Source organism: Hippocampus bargibanti, linkage group LG08 (genome assembly GCF_051943395.1).
Source record: "Hippocampus bargibanti isolate YZ-2025 linkage group LG08, ASM5194339v1, whole genome shotgun sequence".
Taxonomy (NCBI): Eukaryota; Metazoa; Chordata; class Actinopteri; order Syngnathiformes; family Syngnathidae; genus Hippocampus; species Hippocampus bargibanti.
The window spans coordinates 17,795,196-17,818,884 of NC_142741.1; the positions used below are offsets into that span (position 1 = coordinate 17,795,196).

The window sequence follows — 23,689 nt, forward strand, 5'->3', positions numbered from 1 at the left end:
ACCTTTAATCTGCACTAAAAGGAAATAATGTGTTTCCTGTTTTATTTACCAGCCATATTTAACAAGTGTTCCTGTACAATTAGAATTGTGAAGAAGGATCTGGGAAACAAAAGGACTTTGAAGGTGGCAAAGTGCTGACATTATTTCTCACGGGAATACACAAAAGAATCAAACAAAAATGATGCTGATATTGGTGTGAAGGGGAAGGCAGTTATTTTGTGAAAAGATTACAAGATTTGTATTCATGAAAATGTACTGTCAAATTAAATAGGAACAATGATAAAAACAAAACAATTCTTGGACGAGGAAAAAAAATATTCACAATGTCAGATTATTTTTCACTAAAATATATTTTAATGTGTCCAATGTCAATGAATTAGGAATTCAAATGATTTGTAATTCCTCATAACGGTAAATCGTCTTTTATCAAGCCAGTAATGTAGAGCAAAAGCCAGTACATCTGAAAATGAGTTCATGAACTGACAAAATGTACACTAGACATGTACATAACATCTGTTGACATTCATATTGTCTTGATTTTGGATTTGTTTACATTACATTTTCGGGAATTTGTATTTTAGATTTACCAGTATTTTTTAATTTGTTTTTTATTATTACAGTGAGACCTCAATTTACGAATTTAATTGGTTCCCAGACAGAGTGTGTAAGGCGAAAAGTGTGTTTTTCGCCTTAATCCCATAGGAAACCATTAAAATGGGAATAATCCGTTCCTGGGTTTCCATAAAATATACTTTTCAACTAAATAAGCCTTTAAACTACACACAACATACCTTATTCTATGTAGAATAAATGTGCTCTTGTATTGTAATGAAAGAAATACACTGCATTGTATCATAAAGTCACTTTATTTACATTTGTGATGGTCATTGATGGCTTGATGGAATGGTGTTGGAGGTCGAAGGTCAAAGGGAATTGCTGTTTGGAAAGAGAGGCACATTAGGACTGTAATTAAAGAAATAAACTGTGCTGTAAAATAAGGTTTTATTTACCTTTTTGATGGTCGTTGATGGCTTATGGAAGGAGAGTCACCTTCCATAAGGACTGTTGGTAACTGAACCTCTGGTGTGGCTTCTCTTCTTTTTTCTTTGGAGACTGCTCATCATTTTTTCTGATTAAAAACCTCTTAATTGACACCTGTTGCTTTCTGATTTGTAAGGTCTTACGAAGCTGAGGCATCACATTATCGTTCATCATGTTGATGATTGTCATACCACAGTCTTTTCTGGATGGAACTCTTCGGTAAAAGCCTGCACATCATCCCACTTTGCCAACATTGCCTTTATGAGCTCACTTGATGCTGCAGCCATCTCCTCCTATAAATATATATAAATAAAATTATTTATAAAATAAAAGTATTTATTTAGTCATTTATTTTATTTTTTAGAAATAAGGTGCAATATAGCAGAAAAAAAGTTTTATTTTTTCAAGAATAGTCTGAATTTCATTACAATTCTTCATGCATATTCCATATTAATGCATATTCCAAGAATACAGTAATAGTATTACATGCAACATAAAAAAATATAATGAAGTGAAATGTTTTGAATATTTTCTATTCAATTGGGAGAAATGCAACTTCTACAAAGGTAGGAAAGTGCTGATATAGAGAATTAAGAAAACATCTCAAGCATAAGGTGTGAGAAATGTATTTTCCTGGCAGAAACGCACACTGAAATGATATCCTCGCAAACATCATAAATCAACCCGTAAAACATTTCACTGCCACACAACACTAAATTACACAGATTCTGTTTAAACATTGTAATTTTGCCTCATTCACATTAAACCAATGCCCGCTCTTTACTATCCATAAACAGAGTATCTGCAATAAAAGCTAATAAATGTCAGAATTTGCATTTGCAGAAAGACAAGGAGGGGGAAAAAAACCCTGTTTTTTTCCTCTGCAAATATCAATCTATGAACCTTTCAACATTTTGTCAGACAAAATGCTAATTGTACCTTTAGGAATTTTAGACGACATGTGACAAGAAATGAGATGCAATGTCCTTCACAATGAGGAGAAGATGGAATATATTAAAGCGTCACACGTAAAAAAAAACAAAAACAAATTAAATCGTATGATACATTGTCACTGCTGTGCACATACAGGATATGTGTCTTTTTAATAACACGCTTGTTTTTTTTGCCACATGATCACACATCATTTAATTGCGTTAAAGTTGTAACAGTGTCTTTTGATGGCATCCTTCATGCTTCTCAACTGTCTCCTGCTCTCCTCTTTATTGAAAAATGCTGATAAAGGATGTACTGAATTATTCATGAGCACAGATGAGATTATGGGAGCATACATTGACAAAATGCAGAAGATGCGTTTGAAAGTTCATCTTTCAGTTGTTCAGTATAGTCAATTGAAGGGCCACACTGTCAAGGAAAAGATTTGACGCGGGGAGGATTTGTGTGTCTTTGTGTGTGTGTGGGGGGGGGGGGTATTCTGAGGGGAAAAAATGAACATGCAAACTACCACAGGTCCAGGCAAGAAAAATATAGTACTTTACTCTAAATTCAGATATTTGTTTTTTTCTAAAATAGTACGAGAATAATGTCACATAGACGATTAATGTTTTGATGTTAGAGGGACAAAAATCTTATGTTACATAGAAAAATTGTTTTAAATGAAAACAGTAGATGACTACAAAGTTATATTATCTTCACAAGAAAAAACATTTAATGAAGCAAGAATAAAATTACATTTTGGTGGTAGAAACTATACTGAGATTCATATTTTTTCACTCATGAGAAAGTTGTATGTCCATTTTTCATGGAAGAAAAATGATGCAACAAGACAGAGGTTTAAGACTATTATATTTTTTATTACAGATTTTATTAATACATTCTCAATGAAAAGAGAATAAAGGCTCACCGTTAACATAAAGTCATGTATGTTCCGCACTACACTGTAAATCACACTTAAAAGCCTTGCTTTTTTTTCAAAAGCGGATCATGCACCTTATAGTCAATCCTTCTATCCTTCCATCCATTTTCCGTACTGCATAATCTTCATCAGGGTCGCGGAGGTGCTGGAGCCCATCCCAGCCATCTTCGGGTAGTAGGCGGGGGACACCCTGGATAGGTTGCCATATATATATATATATATACATAAATGGTGAGTATAGTTTTGCTTTTTTGATTGTTGCTGTGCTCATGACCATTTTGTGTTTGGGAGCCTTTTACTGAGCGTGTTGCTTGTTCTGTAGCCACAAAGGGACATAAGTCTTCTTGTGCCGGTCCCAAGCCCGGATAAATACAAAGGGTTGTGTCAGGAAGGGCATCCGACGTAAAAGCTGGGCCAAAACAAACATGCGTGAAGATGGAGGTTACTGATTCGCTGTGGCGACCCCTTGAAGGGAAAAGCCGAAAGGAAAAGAAGAAGATATATATATATATATATATATATATATATATATATATATATATATATATATATATATATATATATATATATATATATATATATATATATATACACCTCACGTCGTCACAGTCAGACTTACATACATATGAACTCTCCAGAGAAACGTATTCACCATTTGATTGGCAACAGTTAATGTGTTTTGTATAAAATATCATGTCAGCATTCTTTATATAAACTGTAGCACAGAAAAAAAGAATTAAAAAAAACGTTATTATCGTGTCACCTTTACTTATAAATGAAGTCCATGCGCCGCTCCTTCTGAAGAAAGGCATCTATACCTTCTTTGTAGAAACCTTCCTTATCTTTCTTTCAATTTATTTTCTTTCGATGTAGATATGTTTTCAGTCTTTTGTGCTGAGAATGACCGCTCCACTGATGCTGTAGTAGCTGGAACAGTCAGCACGAGCTGGAGCAACTTTGTCGCTTCAGGAATAGTTTCAATGAAATGCTTCTTCGTCAAAAAGCTGAGAAGGTGTCCAGGAGATTTACATTCATACCTCACCGTTTCTGAGCTATACAGTCCGGTGTTGGTCTTCCTTTAAATATTATCTCCTGCTTCGATTGAAAGTCCAGTTTAGAAAATTATTTCAATTAGGAGGATATGTAATCCACCATTCTGAAAATAAGGCCAAGCAACACAAAAAAATGACTGGATGGTTGCAGTTAACTTGCTAACTGTTTACTGTAGCTTGCTCTCACTAATTCTATTATTCTACAGCCGAGGAGGCGCAAGAAGAATCTCTGTAATCCCCAGCGCCCCCTGTCATGAGGAAAGAGAACTGTGTGTAAAGTGGGCCACTCCTCACACATCTCATTGATCTATGTCAAATCACTACAATGGGTTTCTGTGAGTCTTAAAACTTGCCGCTGGTTCTGAAATCTTGAGGAAGTGTGTGACAGTGATACGTGCCAGATGTGTTAGTACTCAATGAAGCTCCAGACTCCTCAGATTTCTGGCTCAGGTCTCTTCTGTTATTAGACCCAAATAAATAGTGACGCACCATTTAGTTACTATGCTCCTCCCTTCTAAAAAAACAAAATAACAACAACAGAAAAAAACATTCCCTTAGACTGCAACTGCTCAAACTGGTTATTTTTATGGAAACATAATTATTGACTGCAGCGTTCAGATCAATCTATCATTAATTCTCTTGTTTTATCACCGTTTGCATTGACTGTTTTCATTCATCCAGCCTGATGCTTGGTTTTCTTTTTGGTATGCAGTTAATTTGTTTTTTTTTTTTTTTTTTCGTTTTGTTGAGTTTATTATGATTTTGGTCATGTCTGAATCTTTTTTTTTTTGTCATTCCATAAAGACCAATGTTTTCTTTAAAGGACTTTGAATCTTTGTCTCCATGAAGTGTGCTATACGATTAAACATGCCTTGCCTTTAATTTGTCAAGTAATAGTTTCAGATCATAATCCACCAAATAGTACAAATTGGATTGGATTTACCTTCATTAGAATAATGAAGGTAAGAAGTGAAGAAATTTACATTTCACAGCAGAAAAGTTATGAAAGGAAGATTAAAGGAATGAAAGAAGTAGAAAAACAAAATACAGGAGCTGCTGGAAAGGCAGCCACTCTCGCGGTGCCATCTTGAAGTCGAAAGAACCAAAAAACACTAAATAACAAATAATATGACAACACAAAGACACAGAGAGTCATTCATTCTTAAGCACTTTATGTACCCTCTTTATTACATGAAGCAGTTCTAGATGAAAGAGGAGAGATCAAAGTGCCCTTTTCACTAGTGGATCAGGGACGTCATGGATGAATGTGTATGTCTACTATAAGCTAAATGTTGAAAGCAAAATGCTAATCAATTTGAGAAGTGTTTTATGAAGAAAGAACTTTGTGGACTCTCACTCAGTGTACTTTTTTTTATCTCACCAAAGGTACTGATCCAATACACCATGTGCTGATGCTATCAATTCACTAAATGGGAACGACTCTTATCGCAACCATTACAACGTGATGGCATCTGGCCACTTCATCAGGTGAATCTAATGATATACAATGCAAAATATGCATTTATTAATGAAACACTGTTGTTTATTATTGTAGGTTGAGGTCATAGTGGTGTATAAAAGTATTACAGCATGCATATATGATGAGACCATTATTAAAGTTGGATCATAGAATGTAAGAGGTTATGTTACAATGCATTACACCTGGGGTGTCAAAGTCATTTTTTGCCGCGGGCCACATTGTAATCATGGTTTCCTCTCGAGGGCCGTTATGAATTTGGGGAACCCATTAGAATGTTTAAATCCCTTCAAATATTACATATAGAGCACACAGCAAATTAATGAATAACTCGTTTTCAAATCTGAAGTCAAGAATAATGACTTATTGTGGTTGACATCCAAAAATATGAAATTTTGGCTCAGATTTTAGCAATCATCATGGAATTTAACAAGTTTGATTTGCTTTCGCGGGCCGAAAAAAATGATGTGGCGGGCCGGATTTGGCCCGCGGCCCTTGACTTTGACAACGGTGCATTACACAATGTCAACTTTACAATCGAGCGTTTCGAAGTGCAGTAAAGCAAAGTGCATTACAATGTATCGAACAATATAGGATATTGGAATTTTTGAAAATCAGTGCATTATGTTGTGCTATAAGTGAACATGTCCACACATTGTATATTTTTACAATTTATATTATAATGTGATATAATATATTTGTATAAGGTATGTAAAGTCTCCGCAATATTACACGTAACGACGTCACAATAAGTAACAGCAATGCAATCTCTAATTTCTTTTAATGTTACACTTTACATTTCAATTAATTACACAGTACATTTAGGTTACATGTTCAGCATGAATGTAAGTATGGTTACAATATATTAAAAATCATTTATTGCATTACATACTAGGCTACAGTGAAATATTTTGTAGCATACAGTGATTATGACGAGAGAAATGTTTGTCTATTCTTGTTCAAAGAGTCATGCATGACACGAAATGTCATGCCGTGTTTCACAATGAAGTTTCCATGTGCCACAATACTTTATCCCACAGTACTGGACGATGCACTGGGAATGATATATTGTGGGTTGGAAAACAAGATTAACCATTGTCCGTCTTCTTGACGTATGACTTTTTTTGGTCCCGCCCACTATTCCAACTAACTTCCTCTGCCGTTGAACTTTCTGCCTTTATTATTCACGTCTAATCTCATTTACTCCTTTTCCTGCAGTCATAATTACTAAGAGTGGCTGGAGGGCATCTGTCACCTGCACTGGAGCAGATAGACTACACCTGCACCCTTTGTCTTAAGTTTCCTCTTTTGTTTTCCCTTTAGTAATAACAGGACGTGTTCTCAGGGCCTTAATTCACTTTAGGCCAGCGCAAATCAAAATGCTTGCAGATTGATTTTTAATCTAAGAGACTAATCGCATTTAGGGTGTATGTATCCATCACAACAGTGACGCTTAGTGATATGATGCGATATGAATTTCGCATTACGAGCTCAGGCTACAAGTTCACTTTTAGCGTTCACGCTGTAATAAAGCTTGGCAATCATTTGCTATGACAACTTTTAATAAAGTGTGCATCCAGCAACAATAATTAGTCATGTCATTCTTCAAAGGTCCTTGAGAAAGATCTCCAGATTCATCCTTTTGTATTAATTCAAGCTTGGCGACGACTGTACCATCTGGGCCCTTGTACTTTGTGATTAATGCCAAGCGCTTGATTCATATGCACAACTGCGGATTAATAAACACCGACTTCTGGAGCTAAATGGCACATACAAATGCTGAGGATGAACTCATTCAGATGCTCTCATTTGTGTTGGTGGTAATAAAGCCCACTCATCACTGCACACTACAATCATCTCCCAGATACATAAATAAGGAAGGGGAGGGGGGATTTGGTGATTAACATAATGTTTTTTTTTCCAGAGGAGAGAAAATAATATTTATCCCGCTGTCCTAAAATGCCTTGAGGCATATGAACACAGCACTCTTCATTTGGTTAACTTACTAACAGTGCAATGTGATTAACATTGGCGAACCGTAATGACGGATCATCGCTGTGTAGATTCGAAAAAAAAAAGAAAAAAAGAATCATTGTTTATTCTAGATGTTACGTCTGGGCGAGCAAAATTAACTCTGTAATCCTTTCTGACACACAACTGAACCTGCCATAATTCTGTTTTTTTTTTTTTTTTTTTGCATCTCCAGTAGGTTGCAAAGGAAGGCCTTGTTAATCATAATCAGTCAAACAGGACTTCCACGCTGCCAAGTCTATCTTCTTGTCTTTTCACGACAAGCTATCGTTGCCTTTTGCGAGCATTTTCAGCTTATTTTCATTTTACTGTAAACAAGGTTATTTGTTGTTGTCACGATCTGGTTGGCGACTGTTGGCGTAATTCGCTATACCAACATATTTTTGCATCGTTTTGTTTTTGTTGGACTTCCTGAAACGTTATATCCTGCCTGCCTTTACATGATGTCACATTCCATTACGTCACATCCTATTACGACACACCCTGTCTGTCTTATATAAATGCTCTCCCAGCGCGTCTTTCGCTCTCTTCCTTTCTGCCTCTCCTCGCCCGACCACATAATGTCCCTACAAGATTAAACTAATTTGCTGATTTCACCATCCCACTTCTAACACCCTGAAGAGCCATGAACCAGGAACGAACGATCACTTTTAACCCCTCAGCAACCAACGGGTGGCGCTGTTGGCCCCGCCTGCACTTGCAGAGGTGTTGGTCGTTCCGATCAGTGGCAGACTGTCACGTTCTGGTTGGCGACCAACAGGTAGTGCTGTCGGCCCCGCCCTCAGTTGCACAGGTGCTGGTCGTCTTCATCAGCAGCAGTTAAAAGGACTCCCGGCATGACCATTCGGTGTCGGGTCATTGTACTGTGTATGTGTTTGCTGCACCCTGGCAGGTTTGTTTCATCTTGGCAGACTTTTACTTTTGGTTTTCTTTGATACTTTGTACTTTTCTGTTCAGATGACTTTGATGTTTTAGATTTTGTTCCTGCTCACTTTTTTTTAATACAATTTGTCAAATACATCCTGCTGCTCCCTCCTGCCTGCTTTTTGGGGAACCACAACCACCATCACCACCTGGCAAACCGTGACAGTTGTACGTTTTAAGTCTTGCGTTTATTCCATTGGAGTCGGTGGTACCGAGTTTGTTTGCAGCTCCGACCTTCCTGTCTGGAGTCCATATGTTCTCCCTGGGCTTGTGTGGGTTTTCTCTGGGTTCTACAGTTTCCTCCCACATACCAAAAACATGCATGCCAGGCTGACTGAACACTCTAAATTGTCGCTCAGTGTGAGTGTGAGCACAAATGGTTGTTTGTTTCTGTGTGACAACTGGTTCATGGTGTCCTCCGCCTATGGCTTAAAGATAGCTGGGAGACGCTCCCGGCACCCAGGATAAAGCAGTTCGGCAAAATGGATGGACGGATAATTATATAACATATGATAGTTTTACAGGTAAAACAAAGATGTTCCGTTTTGACAACATTCGAGTGGGATTCATTCTACAAAAGTGATTGTTAGAAGTTCTGCATGACCCTCTTTCTATCTCTTTTTGGGAAAGGGGGAGGACAAGACGCATTCGGTGGAAGTAAAAATCATGATCATTGAGGAGGAATGAATGATGCTCAGATAAGAGACAAAGGGGGCAGACCAAACAGGAAAAGTACAAAGGGGAATATGCGTCTGAGCAGGAAAATGTGCTGATGTCAATATTTTAAAAATCTTTCTTTGGTCTTTCTTTTGTATTGTTTTGCATGTGTCCGCATTCATGCATGTACATTTAGTCATAACACTTGGTGAGCACTGGTGGGAAAAAGTTTTTTTGTCCTTAGTTTGATACTTTGTCATTACATTACGTCAAGGTTATCATTCCTGACCGTTGAGCATTACAGTGCAGTAAAAGCTCTAAATACGCTTTCATCCTGATATGGCTTGGAATTTGAACTACGATTTGAGAAAAATAAGCATTATAGAGTCAAAAGTAAGAGATTGAATTCTTTTTCGGGAGGGTCGATCACATTTTTTTTTCAATGTAAGTTTAACTTTCATACTAGTAGAGCTGCACAAAAATGCATCTCATAATTTGGGTGTTTTTACAGTGGTCTACACACATTTACAGTTATGTGTTATGAATTTTTGCAATACATTAAAATGTGTTTGTAAATATATTTGTAAATTTGAAAAAAAATATTAAAGATTGCATAGCAAGTGTTCAAAGTTCAGGTTAGACTATAGTAGAATGCAAATTCAATTTCTGGCTCAATTACTGAACATTAGTAATTGCAAATAGGGCCAAATTGTTGAGAAAAAAGATAGCATGGGAAAAACTGCCTTTTCCTTTCCCCAGAAGGAAACAGGAAAAACAGGGAATTCTCTATCCCCATTTCTTTCCTACTTCAATCCTCCTTTATGTATTCAAAATAACTGCAACAGCATGAAATTCTCGCATGAGATGGCATTGTCCTCCTGAATGTTTCTTGGGCTCCTGATCTTTCTGCTACCTCTCTTCACCCACTTCCACGTGCTCCAAATATACCGGAATTTTATTTATAATCCATTTCTCAAAAACAAGTTACAACGGCTAACTTCAGTGTTGTTTAAAACAAAAACAAAAACATTACACTTAATCTAAAATAAATATGTTCCAGGACTGAACAACATCTAAATACATTAGTTCACAAATGATATTGAGATAAATATTTTACATTCTTTACTGCCAACTAAATCCCTGTATAGTGTGCTAAAAAGCAAACATGAAATAACCCCTATGTGGAAAACATGCAATGGGATGAACATCGGACAGTGTTTGTAGAATTAAGTGGTATTTTTTTTTTTTTTTTTTTTTTTGCTGTGTAGCTTATTGCTACAATTTAAAAAAAATGATGTGTGAACTGCCTAGTGCATTTACCTTACGATCTACTTGTTAGTTCATTTGTGAATGTAAATGATAAACCACAATGAACAGCACAATGAACATGCCTGAATTGTGAACAGTTAACATGAATTTGTCTTTCGAGTGTGAGAACAAGATGGTGACTTATTTGGTCCTAATAACAAAAAAGGTATGCCATAATTTCAGCAGTAAGATTTCCACAAAACACAGCCTGGATTTACTCATCCGTCTTCCATGTGATTTCATGACAACAACATCAAAAGTGCCCTCTTATGTTGGGGAAGCAGTGATTTCCAAAGAATTCCAATATTATCATATCTATTCACCACTAGCATAATTCAAATAGGCTCAACGGCATGCCTGCCTCTACAAAACTCTCCCACAGGGTTCTAATAAAACAGCACCATTTCCGACTCGGCGTATCCCCCGTCGCAAAGATCGTGGTCTGAAGCTTCTGTGATCTGCGATCGACAAAATGAGACGCAGCAGTTGCAACACAGCCGAGGCGCAGTTGGCGTATTCCCGGCGCTCTTAGAATAGATAATGCTCTCACATGCCTTTTATTCCCTCAAAAAGAATGCATCAGAGGTGCCAAACATTAATTCTCCTCGTCATATGGAGGAGCTATGCAAGTGGCATACCACCATGGGCTTTTGAATGATTAAGGGAACACATAAAGGGGTCCGCATGGTGCTTTGAATATATATTTTTTTCTGCAGTACCAGAGTTCCAAGCACTGTCAACTTTATTCCCTGGCTCTGCAGGAGACTCCATGCAAAAAGACTACATTAATGAAATATCCGTAACAGGTAGGGACAAAGGAATAAATTCAATGCAAATGCATAAAGCCTATTAAAAGATGATGTCGGCTTGTAGTTAAAGATACTGGCTTTGTCTTTTTTTTTCATGAACAATTTGGGAACCATTCACAAATTCAAAATAAAATAAAGCGTATGAAAGGAAATGCAACACAAACACAATCTTGTGGAGTCTACTGGAATGTTTGCTACTCCCAAAGACGATCACAACATAAATAAATAAGTAAAACAGTATCAAGACTGCAAAACAAACTAGTTTATGAATAAATAGGTAACATGAAACTGTGCCCCCTTTTTTATTGAACTTTTCAGTTGCAGATGACAATTGTGTGTGAAGCTTTTTTAAAAAAAATCAGCTGTTGTGACATTTCTTTCTTTGAGAGAATGGATGAATGGCCGAATAACCCTCATGGATCTTTTTGTAAATATTTGAAAAATGTATATTTCGGCTTTGTAAGCTCTTAGTTGTACAGGAGTGGTCCATCAATGAAAAGGTTTCTTCAGCCGTCATTGCTTCGCCTGCAAACTAAAATTTGCACCTAAAAGCTAGCAACGACTCATTTGACGACATTGAGGTTAACATCTTAGCGAAAGAGATGGTTTGAAAGGGGGGTAAAAGAAGCTATTTTTATAAAACAGCAAAATCCTTCACTAAATCACCCTGGTGGTGTGAGGTTTAATTTGGATCGTGCATACCACAGACTTCTTAGATCGTTACCATGTAGGCCTATGAATTGATACCAGGGAAAATGGGGCAATCAGGCAAGTCATAGTCCATAATCAGTCAGGACAATAAAAGTAATAAGTATAGCCTCAGGGAATAGTCCTCTGCCCAACCCCGCCGCAACCTTAGTGCGGGCACCTATCATAACAGAAGACTGGCACCCCCACCTCTGGACAGTAGGGATATATATATATATATATATATATATATATATCCCACACTCCAAAAACATGCATGGCAGGTAGATTGAAGACTCCAAATTGTCCCTAGGTGTGAGTGTGAGAGTGACTGTTGTATGTCTTTGTGTGCCCTGCGATTGGCTGGCAACCAATTCGTGCCCGAAGACAGCTGAGATAGGCTCCAGCAACCCCCGCGACTCTAATGAGAAATAAGCGGTACGGAAAATGAGATGATAGATTGTATATATATATATATATATATATATATATATATATATATATATATATATATATACAGTAAAGTCTCGTTATATCGATATTCTCGGGAGTCCGAAAAATATCGATATAACCGGGACATAACCGCGCATGTAATTTTCTCCTTGCGTGCACAGAAATAGTATCGTAATAAGCGGTACTATCGATATAACCGATATCGATATAACGAGACTTTACTGTATATATATATATATATATATATATATATATATATATATATATATATATATATAGCTACCAGCAAAAATTTTAGTTTGCTGACAAAGCCTCTTGGATGAGAAGCGTCCGACACCTTCAAAGAAGTACAGATGACGGCTGAAGAAACCTTTTCATTTTTCAATGTTTTTATTGTTACATGTATTTTTCTTTCAACAAGTCAAGAACTAGTTTCATATATGTTTGTGTACCACATTATAAAACACAGATTTCTATTGTCATACAGGATATTAGAATTAATTTATTTTCGTTGTTACAGTCCACTTGTATAGGTGGTCTTCGGGTGTAATCACCAAGCCGATTCAGTTGATGGACCGTCGCATTATCGGGCTGGAGTAGAACAACGTATGCAGTGATTTGTCAGGTGGACACATTCTGGATTGTTCAGCCTTGGTGGAAGTCTGCGGTATCAGTGCTAACCAGTCTTTGTTTTAGATAAATGCCACAGCCTTAGAGTGTTCATTAAGATGCAAGCGTGCGAGTGTGTGTGTGCGTGTGTGTGTGTGTGTGTGTGTGTGTGTGTGTGTGTGTGTGTGTGTGTGTGTGTGTGTGTGTGTGTGTGTGTGTGTGTGTGTGTGTTTGTGTTTGTGTGTGTGAGTGTGAGTGTGTTTGTGTGCACGTGTTAGGGGGAGGGGAATCACTTCAAGGAATGTCATTGACGGGAAGTGCTGACTTGCACCACTGTTTGTCTTTTGATGTGAGGGATCAAATCAATGTACACGCCACTTCTCTAGGGCCACTTCGCAGGCAGATCAGTATTAGCCTGAAGGTGCGGGCTTTGCCCCTCGATCATTAGCGTTTACTTGCAGCTCTCCAAATAATCAAGAGGCACTGAGTGCCGCTGCTTCTATACTGGCCCATCGACAGGTTGCCTGAATTTCGAAGATGCAAGGCAAGTTTGAGGTTGTCATTAGGAGACTCCCAAACTGAGCCACAGACAGCTGCTGACAGTGACATTTGTTATTGTCAGCTGCCGCGTGATTTGTCAACGACCTGGTGTGCAATGGTGCCTTCACACGGAAAATACCACAATGAGATCTCCTGGGTCTTAAGTCAGATGGATGGAATGTTCCGGAATGTTGATAAAGGTTGAGCTCAAAGTACCCCGACATTCTATAGTGGGGAAACTAATGCTGAATAATTGTGTCCCATCAAAATACGGCAAAATGACAAAAACGTTGCCCTTGCATCACACAGCAAGAACATTTTACAAATAAATGAATGGATAATCAGGCGTATGATTTGAACTCAATTTCCTTGAACGACTGCAGCATGAAAGCGAATTGACTTTCATTTCTAAAGAATGATTAATGGTGTTCGAAAATGTGTGTTTAATAAATAAAAACAAAGTAGCAAATCCGCTGAATGTACATTATGTCTTTACGCAGATCTCTCACAACTATAAGATATAAGGACCTTCATTTGTCTCACAATGGAGAAATTCCCAATTTCTACTGTACATCTGGTCCCTTCCTCTCTGCAACATTCCTAAAAAAATTATTAATTAAATGTGTTGCGCCCTCTAATGATGATAAATAAATAAAACAACAATGTATGTTTCCTTTTGGGCAAAAAAAAACACAACAAAACCATGATTAAAAAAAACATTTCTCTCCACTCCCAATTATAAAGACCATCAAGATTTTGTCATCTTGTTTAGCAAGATGACAAAAAAGACAGATGGCTACAAAGTGCTTGTAAATGTTACTTAGGAAAAGCAGATTTATGCATGCCACTCTGCCCCCTGTTGACAATAGATTGTAAATGAGGAAAGTGGAGCATCTTCTTAACCACACCCAACAGACCAGCCCAGCCCCGCCCCTTTTGCTAGCAATAGGAATACTATAAATTCAAAACCTTTCCACGCCCCCACCTTTTGTATAGATTTTTAATATACCAACCAATCATGGTAACGCTTGCCGAAGCAGTCATAATATTTGCCTTAATGTGAAAATGTCTTCAAGCACATCTGACAACAGAACCACCTGAATTTACAGTTCATCCAAGTCGACTAATTATTCATCCTCTCTGCTTTCACTGAAGCACTTGAAACTGCCATTGAAAAGTGTGCTGCTATGCTATCGTTTGAGGCACCGACTCACGAAGAGTTGGAAAGGTTGCACGTCTAATCACTGTCCTACCACTGCCGTTCTTCACTTACCTCAGTGACGGCAAATCACTTGCTAACAGGTGGTGTTATTGTTGGCGCTCTCCACTATAGTAAGGGAGATACGGTGTTGTGGGATCCAGAAAAAAACCACAAGACAAGCAATGTGATACGTCTTGACTCAACAGTGGTTTACTTCGAATGCCCCGATCTAATGCAAACGTACGCGCACAACCATTTCGGGTCGAACGATCTAAATCGGTCCGACACGAAACATGAACCGAAGCAGGCGTTCCATGTTTAAATAAACATTTTCGATATATATCATTTGTAAACCAATAGAACTACGCGAATGTAACCAAAATAGGAAATACGATAATTTACAACCTGTCACATACTCCCCCTCAAAATAGATGTTGTCCCCAACATATGTACTAGTAAATACATAAATACGCTGGACGACGTGCCCAAAACAATGACGCACGGTATTATGAACTGCATCCAAATATGAACTATAATAATGAACAGTTTACAGACTGGAACTCTTTTCATACATTCTGTTTACATTATAACAATCAACAATTCACAGACTGGAACTCTTTTCATACATTCCGTTTTACTTATACAGGGCTCATCGGGGTCTTCTTGTTTCCATCTCACTGTTCTATTAAACCGAAGTGTCGATTAACCATTTCTGTAGTATTTCGTGGCATAATAGGGGTGTGCGCCATACATCCAAGGCATTGTCTGTTCACCATGATATGGTACTGTCCCTACATTGTAGCAAGATGGCGAACCAAGGCGATCATACGTGAATACCTTGGGTCTCCTGTGTTCTCGTCGTGGCCGTTGATTTCCCCCAATATCAGGATTACTGGGGGTAGCTGGGGAAAAGGGGGACACACTATCACAGGTGGATCATTTTCCGGACCAATGTTGCCCTCCTGAGATTGGTCAACTTCCGCAGCTCCCGGCTCCGTCCCCGGCAGTTCATTCCCCAGTTGATTGTCATCATGGTGGGTTGTCTCCACAGAGCTCACGTCCCGCGGTTCTGGTGAGTCTGGTCGGGTGCTCTGGCGATGCAACACTGGATAATACTCATCCTCCTCATCATCCTCTTCCGGATCCATTTCCGGCATCTTGTTCGGTCGTTGCCGAGTGGACTTTTCCTTGGACTGGGACTGTAGTGAAGTCTCTAATGGCAAATGATCACATGGCAGCAAGAGATTGCGGTGGAGTATCCTAGATCTGCCCTTCCCCCTCTCAGGTTTCAGCTCATAAACTGGAATGTCTTGGCTGACTTGACGAACCACTGTATGAACAACATCCTCCCAGTGGTTTCTCAGTTTGCCTGAACCTCCACGTGGGGTTAAGTTTCGAACCAGAACACGATCACCGGGCAACAGGGTAGAATACTTTAGTTTACTGTCATATAGTCTCTTACTCCTGGCAGCAGCTTTGTTGTTATTTTCTTGCGTGATCGCATACGCTTCCTCCATGCCCTGTTTCCACTTCTTCACATAGTCCTTCTGGTTGGTTTCACCCTGGTTCGAGTCTGGATTCAAACTAAACAACATATCAACTGGCAAACGTGGTGAACGTCCATAAAGTAAGTAAAAAGGTGAGAACCCTGTCACCTCACTTTTGGTACAGTTGTAAGCATAAACGAGTTTGTTTAGTGAGTCTTTCCAGTTACTCTTTTGTTTCTCTGTCAGTGTCTTTAACATCTGGATCAGTGTTCGATTAAATCGTTCAACTTGTCCATTTCCCTGTGGATGGTAGGGGGTTGTCCTTGAACCCGCAACCCCACAATATTCCTTCAGTTGAGCAAAAAGTTGATTTTCAAATTCACCACCCTGATCATGGTGAATTCGAAGGGGGAACCCAAACTTTAAAGCATAGTCATTAAAGATTTTGTCTGCCGCTGTTTTGCCAGCTTTGGACGTTGTAGCATAAACTTGAGCGAAACGTGTAAAATGGTCTACTAGCACAAGCACGTATTCATAACCACCCTTACATTTGTCAAGATGCAAAAAGTCAACGGAGACAAGTTCAAAAGGCTGAGTAGTCACAATATTAGTAAGAGGGGCTCTGGTCTCACGGTTGGGCTTTTTGTGTTTTAGGCACACACACTCTCTCAGTACATAGTCCTCTATTTCTTTTTGCATAAAGGGCCAGTAAAAACGATCCCTTACAAGGGAAAGAGTCCTTTCTACACCATGGTGGCCCATTTCATCATGCAGCTCTTTTAACACTGTCACCTTGTGTTTTTCAGGAAGCAGTAGTTGGGTTCTGTTTGCCGTTTTTCTGTACAAAACACCTCTGTCATTAAAGTGTAGCTTGTCCCATTCCCTCACAAGACAAACAACTTGAGGACAATGCTTTCAAGTTCAGTACCTAGCGGTTTCATCTCCGCCAGTTTGTATCTAATAATATGTCCTATAATGGGGTCAGTCTCTTGATCTAGCTTGATCTGTCCAACAGTCAATGGGGCTATCGGTGTGTTTAGTGACACCTCGGCACACATAGCTGAGATTCCATAGACCAAGCAGCACTAGACTCGTTCTGTTGGTCAACCGCTTGTACGGCAGCACTCACAGCATCATATGACATTTCTTTTGTACATCCTTCCATATATGTTACCATATCAAGGGGCATCCTAGATAAACTGTCTGCATCAACATTTTCCTTACCGGGACGATATTTAACAGTAAAATTAAAATCAGAAAGTTCTGCGACCCACCTGCACCCAGTTGCATTTAACTTAGCAGTCGACAGTACATACGTGAGTGGATTATTGTCACTATACACAGTGAAGAATGGTGCATAGTACAAATAATCACGAAACTTGTCTGTGATCGCCCACTTAAGCGCCAAAAATTCCAACTTGCCCGAGTGTAAATTATAATTCTTCTCAGCTGCAGTTAATGTCCGAGAGCCATAGGCTATCACGCGAAGTTTGCCATTTTGTCTTTGGTACAACACAGCACCTAAACCCCGGTTAGAGGCATCTGTATGCAAAATGAAAGGATGCGCGAAGTCAGGAAAACCTAAAACTGGTGGTTGAACTAAACAGTCTATTAGCTGCTCTAACACTGACTGATGCTCATCACTCCACTCAATACGTGTGTTGGAAGACACACTGTTATGTCTCACTTTCCATTTTTGTCTTTGATGCTGCTGAGTCTCAACATTCAGAGGGGCTTTAAGCAAAGCATACAAGGGACTAGCGATACAAGAGAAATCTTTGATGTATTGCCTATAATAGCTTAATAGTCCCAAAATGGCTCGAAGCTCACCGACAGTGCCTGGCTGCTTGTTTTTCAGGGCACGCACTGCTGCTGTATCTGCCGGGTCCATTCTGCTCCCCTCAGCAGAGACAATCCTGCCGAGGTACCTCACTTCCGGCTTAAAGAGGTCACACTTTCGGGCTTTGAGTTTTATTCCATTTTCCCTGAGACGTCGCAACACTCGTCTGACGTCCTCAACGTGGTTGTCAAATGTCCCGCTGAAAACAAGAATGTCATCAAGATAGGGGACACATATTTCGTCCCATAACCCCTCCAGACATTGTTCCATACACCGCTGGAACGCTGCTGGTGCATTCATGAGTCCAAACGGAATTCGAATCCATTCATAAAGGCCCCAAGGGGTCACGAAGGCAGTCAGGTGTCGGCTCCCTTTGGACATGAACCCCTGGTGGTATGCTTTGCCTTGGTCCAGCAGCGAGAAGATGGTGTTACCCCCAAGGCTATCCACCACGTCCTGTACCCGTGGGATGGGGTGCCGGTCAGGGTGTGTTTTCCGGTTCAGCTCTCTGTAATCAATACATAAGCGCAGTGTACCATCTTTTTTCCTGACACAGACGACAGGGGATGAGTAGGAGGAAGTGGACTTTTCCACCCACCCCTGCGCTATCAAGTCCTGTAAATAGTCTTTCACCTCTCTGTACATTGGCTTTGGGACAGACATATATGTCTTTGAAACAGGCTCAGTGTCTTTCAACAAAATGTCCATCTGTAGGTTTTCCACACACCCTATGTCGTCGTCCGATTTTGAAAATGATGCCGATTCCTCTCTCAACATCTGCTGAACGGTCTTTCTTTTATCTTCGTCCAAATGAGAAAGGTCAATTGGGGGGTCCCACTGCTCACTGAGAGCGATGGTGGTATTCTGGACATGGACCTCATTGACAACCACTGAAGGAAGGTCCCTTTTAAATATGTTAGCTGGGTAGACAGACCCTACCGACTGCACTGTACCAATAATAGCCTTTACTGGAAACCTAATATCATGATTAGTAGGGTTCTGGACACTAACAACTATCCTAGGGATGGAACCTGCCTTAACTGAGACCAACGAGTCACAAAGCTCGAGGCCATCTGGCCACTGTGGGTTTTCACTTGGCTCAAAAACCAATGTAACATCTTCCTTAAAGGGCTTAGCCTGTACTTTGCATGGAATAATAAGTGAGCTATGCCTGGCTATAGTGAATCTCTCATTTGTTGTTTTTACACAGTACTCATGTGCTTGTCCCAGACTAACTGCTTTTATGAAAGTGGCAGCTTTATTGCGCTTAAGGTGGGGAAAAGCTAGTCTAACCGATTTCAAGAGCTTTTCTGTATCCCCTGTTTGTGACTCATTAGAGAGGCTATCTAACACAAGACGCTCAATGACATTAAACCCTATGATAGGACACTGTTGCTGGTCACCTTTTAGTACTAATACTGGTACAAGTAGCCCTGGATCATTAGCACCAAGTTTAAATGATATCTCAAGCCATCCTACATAAGGCATATCCGTTCCATTAGCTGCCACAATATTGAGAGTGTTATCAGGGTCAATAAGTTCATTCACATTTTTCAATGACACGTCAGGTAAGTTTGTTTGTTTCCATAACTCATCTACAGCACACACCTGGGACCCCGAGTCCCAGAGTGCTTCAACCCTTTTGTTACCCAAAAAGCACCGAATAAGACATTTCTTTCCCACTAACTCCCTGACCGAAGGTAATTTGCCACACTGGTTCTTATCTGTACGCTCGACAAATGACTGCTTATGTCTCTTCTGAACGGGGCCACGTGTGTGGGGCTTACATTCCATTTTCATAGCACCACTGTAACACTGGGACCTATCTGTCTCTGTGGTCACACCATGTCCCACTGGAGTAACCCTTTCTAGTTTAAAGCATGGTTCCTAGCTGAGTTCTGTGCTTTGCAGCCTGATCTGAAATGTTCACTACTTCCACATTTAAAACAGTGCTGACAATATTCTTCACCTGTCTGAATACAAGAATAACACCTGGGCTGAGGGCGACGGGGCATGTAGTACTGCGGAGGGGCGAACCGCTGCTGGAACTGTGCTGCCCCCCTCATCGGCCTGGGCCCTGGTGCTGGGTGGTACTGCTGAAGAGCTGATGGGGAGTGCTGGGTGTAGTAGTGCCTGGCTGGTGGATCTACCTGATATTGTGAAGGTGGAGTGAAGGCGACCTGTTCAGGGTAGTGGTCAGGCAGGCGTTCAGGTCCTCCGCTGGTGGGCTGAGAAGTGGCTGTTGGTTTCTGAATAGTCTCTTTGATCTGGGACACTTCTGCACGCAGCTCTTTTAACAGCATCATCTCTGACCTCATCTCTTTGATCTCTGAAAGGAGTTCATTCGGCACAGTAACAGTATTCTGCTTTAAGACTGTCTTCTTCCCAATCGGGACTGGTGTGTCATCTACCTGGACAGTGTTCAGCGTTGTCACCCGTGCAGCAGCATTTTTCTTTTTTTCCTGTCGCTCTTTTTCATTTGCACATGCCATGTTTAATTTTTCTAACAGTACTTCATCTGATGTGGTGGTTAGCAGGAGGAAAGGTTGCATGTCACTCTTTACATTGTCACTCTGTAACCCCGTCAGAACTGTGTGCAGGAATAAACTCTGGACCAACGTGGGATCATACTTCACCCCTGATTCAGCTTCTTGAGATGCAAAAAGAATCCTTTGACGAAGATTCATTGCACGCAGTAGAAATTTCTGTGGGGACTCTTTATTAGTCTGCACTTCCGATGAGAGCTGCTTGTACAACTCAGTGGCTCCTCTCTCTTGATAGTGAGATCGGAGAATCCTTCGTAAAGAAGTTAGGGTAAGATTTTCTTTCCCTTCGAGGTAGCTTCTCAACTGCAGACCTGGTGTTATGGCACGAACCACTGCATCGATGATCTCATCCCCCTGGTAGCCTTTACTGAGCCCACTTTCTATCTGTCTGACCAAATTAGGAAATGTGAGTTTATCTTTTTGTCCGAGTTCACCTATTTGTCCAGATATTTTGAAATCTTTGCGCCAGGGGGCAGTGTCTGGGGGCACTATGCTTCTCTTTCGCACTGCATCCCGACCTTTTTCACTTGGTTTGGCTATTCCTGGTTCAAAATCTTTTATACTTTCAATCAAGTCCTTTATACGTAGCAAATCTGACATTCCTCCATCTTCTAGCTCTAATTCAGCTCTTTCAATGTAGGTTGACACAATATTAATTAGTTGGCCTCGAGTCTTTCCTGTAAGTTGCTCTCTTTCCAGTCCAGATATTTGGATTTCAGCACATAACTCTGACAACTGTTGAAAATTCAGTCCAAATAACTTGCCTTTGATGTCCAACTGTAATTCCTCTAACGCCATTTTCGAGAGGGTAGACGCAGTTCAGCTGGCGGGATTCACTTCAAAGTCTTCCAGTGCCCTCTAGTGGTGGCTGTACGCACAGAGATGCAACTAGAGCACATGTAGAAACAAACCAGTAAACGGCGACGCCACTCCGACTGGGTTGATTGGGGATATTCGGCGCGAGCTTCTACCCACTGCGAGTAGACAACACTCGAACGCAAATATCCCAGCGGTGCCTCCAAAATGTTGCGCTCTCCACTATAGTAAGGGAGATACGGTGTTGTGGGATCCAGAAAAAAACCACAAGACAAGCAATGTGATACGTCTTGACTCAACAGTGGTTTACTTCGAATGCCCCGATCTAATGCAAACGTACGCGCACAACCATTTCCGGTCCAACGATCTAAATCGGTCCGACACGAAACATGAACCGAAGCAGGCGTTCCATGTTTAAATAAACATTTTCGATATATATCATTTGTAAACCAATAGAACTACGCGAATGTAACCAAAATAGGAAATACGATAATTTACAACCTGTCACATTATCATGAAAAGACAATATATAATTACCAAGGAGAAAATGCAAAAGCTGAGCTAACCACTAAGGTATTGTGAATGTAATGCTTAGGAGAGGTGGTTGAAGGTGGCTGAAACTGTTATCCAAGGAAGATTAAGTACTGTAAAAATAAAAAGCAAATTCCAGGTAAATAATGTGTCTACAGAGAAAATAACGTCAAAACCGCTATGGTAGCGCCCAGGAAAGGTCCAGAAACCGGAAAGGAATCACTATGTTATCACACGCACCAGAAGGAAGGAGGTGCCCATAAAAGTCAAAAGTATATTCATATTCTGTATTATCTATCCATCTATCAAGTCTTTGTATGTGGCTTTCATTTCCCTTGTATAATACAAAATCAACAGTTTTTTTACACAATAATAACCACATAATAATATAACCACAGAAAAAAAAGATGTGAAAAATGTCGCTGTCCTGATTTCAAAAATAAAGAAATTGCTGTAATGAAGCATGTTTCAGGCTTTGCCAATAAAAACAAAGTTGATCAATCTCATGTCCTGGAGACCACAAAAAGGACTGAATGAGGAAGTGAGGGAATGAGTGCATTAAATACTTAGCCTTTCAAACAAGCTTCATTTGACAGAAATTAATCTTTGGGATGTAGATGTCTGATTTGCATCCACTAAAAGTGCCTCCTAAAACACATTTAATTTCAAACAAATTTGCTTAGTTGTGTATGATGACAAATTCCCAAATGAGTTGTGAATTTTACTACCAACACTTTCCTATTGAGAAATAAGGAACGTAATTGTGTGTGCTTCAGTGTTGAGGAACACTTTGAATCTAGGCTGAAGAAAAAAACATTGCTGCTCAAGTAATTACAAGAATATGCATTTTTCATTGTTAATTGTGGGTGTCAGCATCATTAATTTTCATTTGCAGCAGGCAATAAAATTAAAAATACTTTGTGCTGATGTTTTAAATCAGGTCTGTGAAGGGGACACATAGCATGGCTTATATCGCAAGGAGATATTGATTGTGGCTGGACGGGACTTTTCTATGAATCTTAAATAGCCCACACTGGAAATGTATGTCACTTTGCAGAGTAAACTTTACAAGATAGACGGCACAGGTTCGATACAATTAACAAGGTGTCATTTGACGCATAACGGCATACATGTGCAAAGTTAGTTGGACCATCAAAACTTCGGCGCTGATTTAGGTGCTCTGCTGATTTATTCCTAAAATATTTTTGGGGGAATCAGGCACAAAATCAAGTCTTGTAGTCTGACATCACATGCAAGTCTACTCCTGGCATAGATAATATTAAGCATGTCACTTTGTCGTGAACATTGATGATCAGAATTACAAGTCCGCAGATTTGTATTTGCTTTGACAGGCAATTAAAACTCACCGCAGGCATTTCTGTTATTGCAGATGCCGGTGAGGTGAAACTGAATATTACTTGTCAAGTTTTATACGAGTTGAATATTACTATGTGATTTACTGTAAGTATTTAGTAGCTCACAATTGTATCCACAGAAAAACTCCACTGGATTGCAGTGTCACAGATTCTACTAAAAATGAGTAAACATTTCAGTTACCATTGATACTCTTTGATCATATGGTTTGTGATATATGTTGGACTGTTTGGAGTGTGAAAGATGTTTGTTGGAAGGTCAGATGTGAAACTCTGGATGTACAGTCTACGTGGGGAGATGACATTGTGTGTTTCTCCTCCAACACTTGATTTATAGTTCCATTTGGCTCTCTCTTGTAGTACACACATCCTGCCTGCTGCATTGTAGTCACTAAACAAAGGAAAAATCAAATTGATCTTAGTGGACGCACACA

General features: G+C 39.7%; 1 protein-coding gene across 1 annotated transcript; it reads right to left on the reverse strand.

Moving 5' to 3' along the window:
• Positions 1–868: 868 nt before the first annotated feature.
• Positions 869–22,603, reverse strand: LOC148894690 (uncharacterized). The gene is made up of 4 exons (XM_089003086.1): positions 20,140–22,603; positions 14,735–18,497; positions 1,011–1,334; positions 869–936 (listed from the first exon to the last, which is right to left on the reverse strand). The coding sequence occupies exons 1-2, from the start codon at positions 21,331–21,333 to the stop codon at positions 18,471–18,473; spliced, it is 1,221 nt and encodes a 406-aa protein (XP_088859212.1). The 5' UTR covers positions 21,334–22,603; the 3' UTR covers positions 869–936; positions 1,011–1,334; positions 14,735–18,470.
• Between the last annotated feature and the right edge of the window lie 1,086 nt (positions 22,604–23,689).

What these genes read in the sequence shown, in the direction of transcription:
- LOC148894690 (XM_089003086.1), bottom strand. Translation starts at nt 21,333, where the DNA reads ATGGCGTTAGAGGAATTACAGTTGGACATCAAAGGCAAGTTATTTGGA. An exon ending in CTCCACCTTCACAATATCAG is followed by an intron (nt 18,498 to 20,139) that starts GTAGATCCACCA and finishes TATTGATTACAG; the next exon opens with AGAGCTGAACCGGAAAACAC.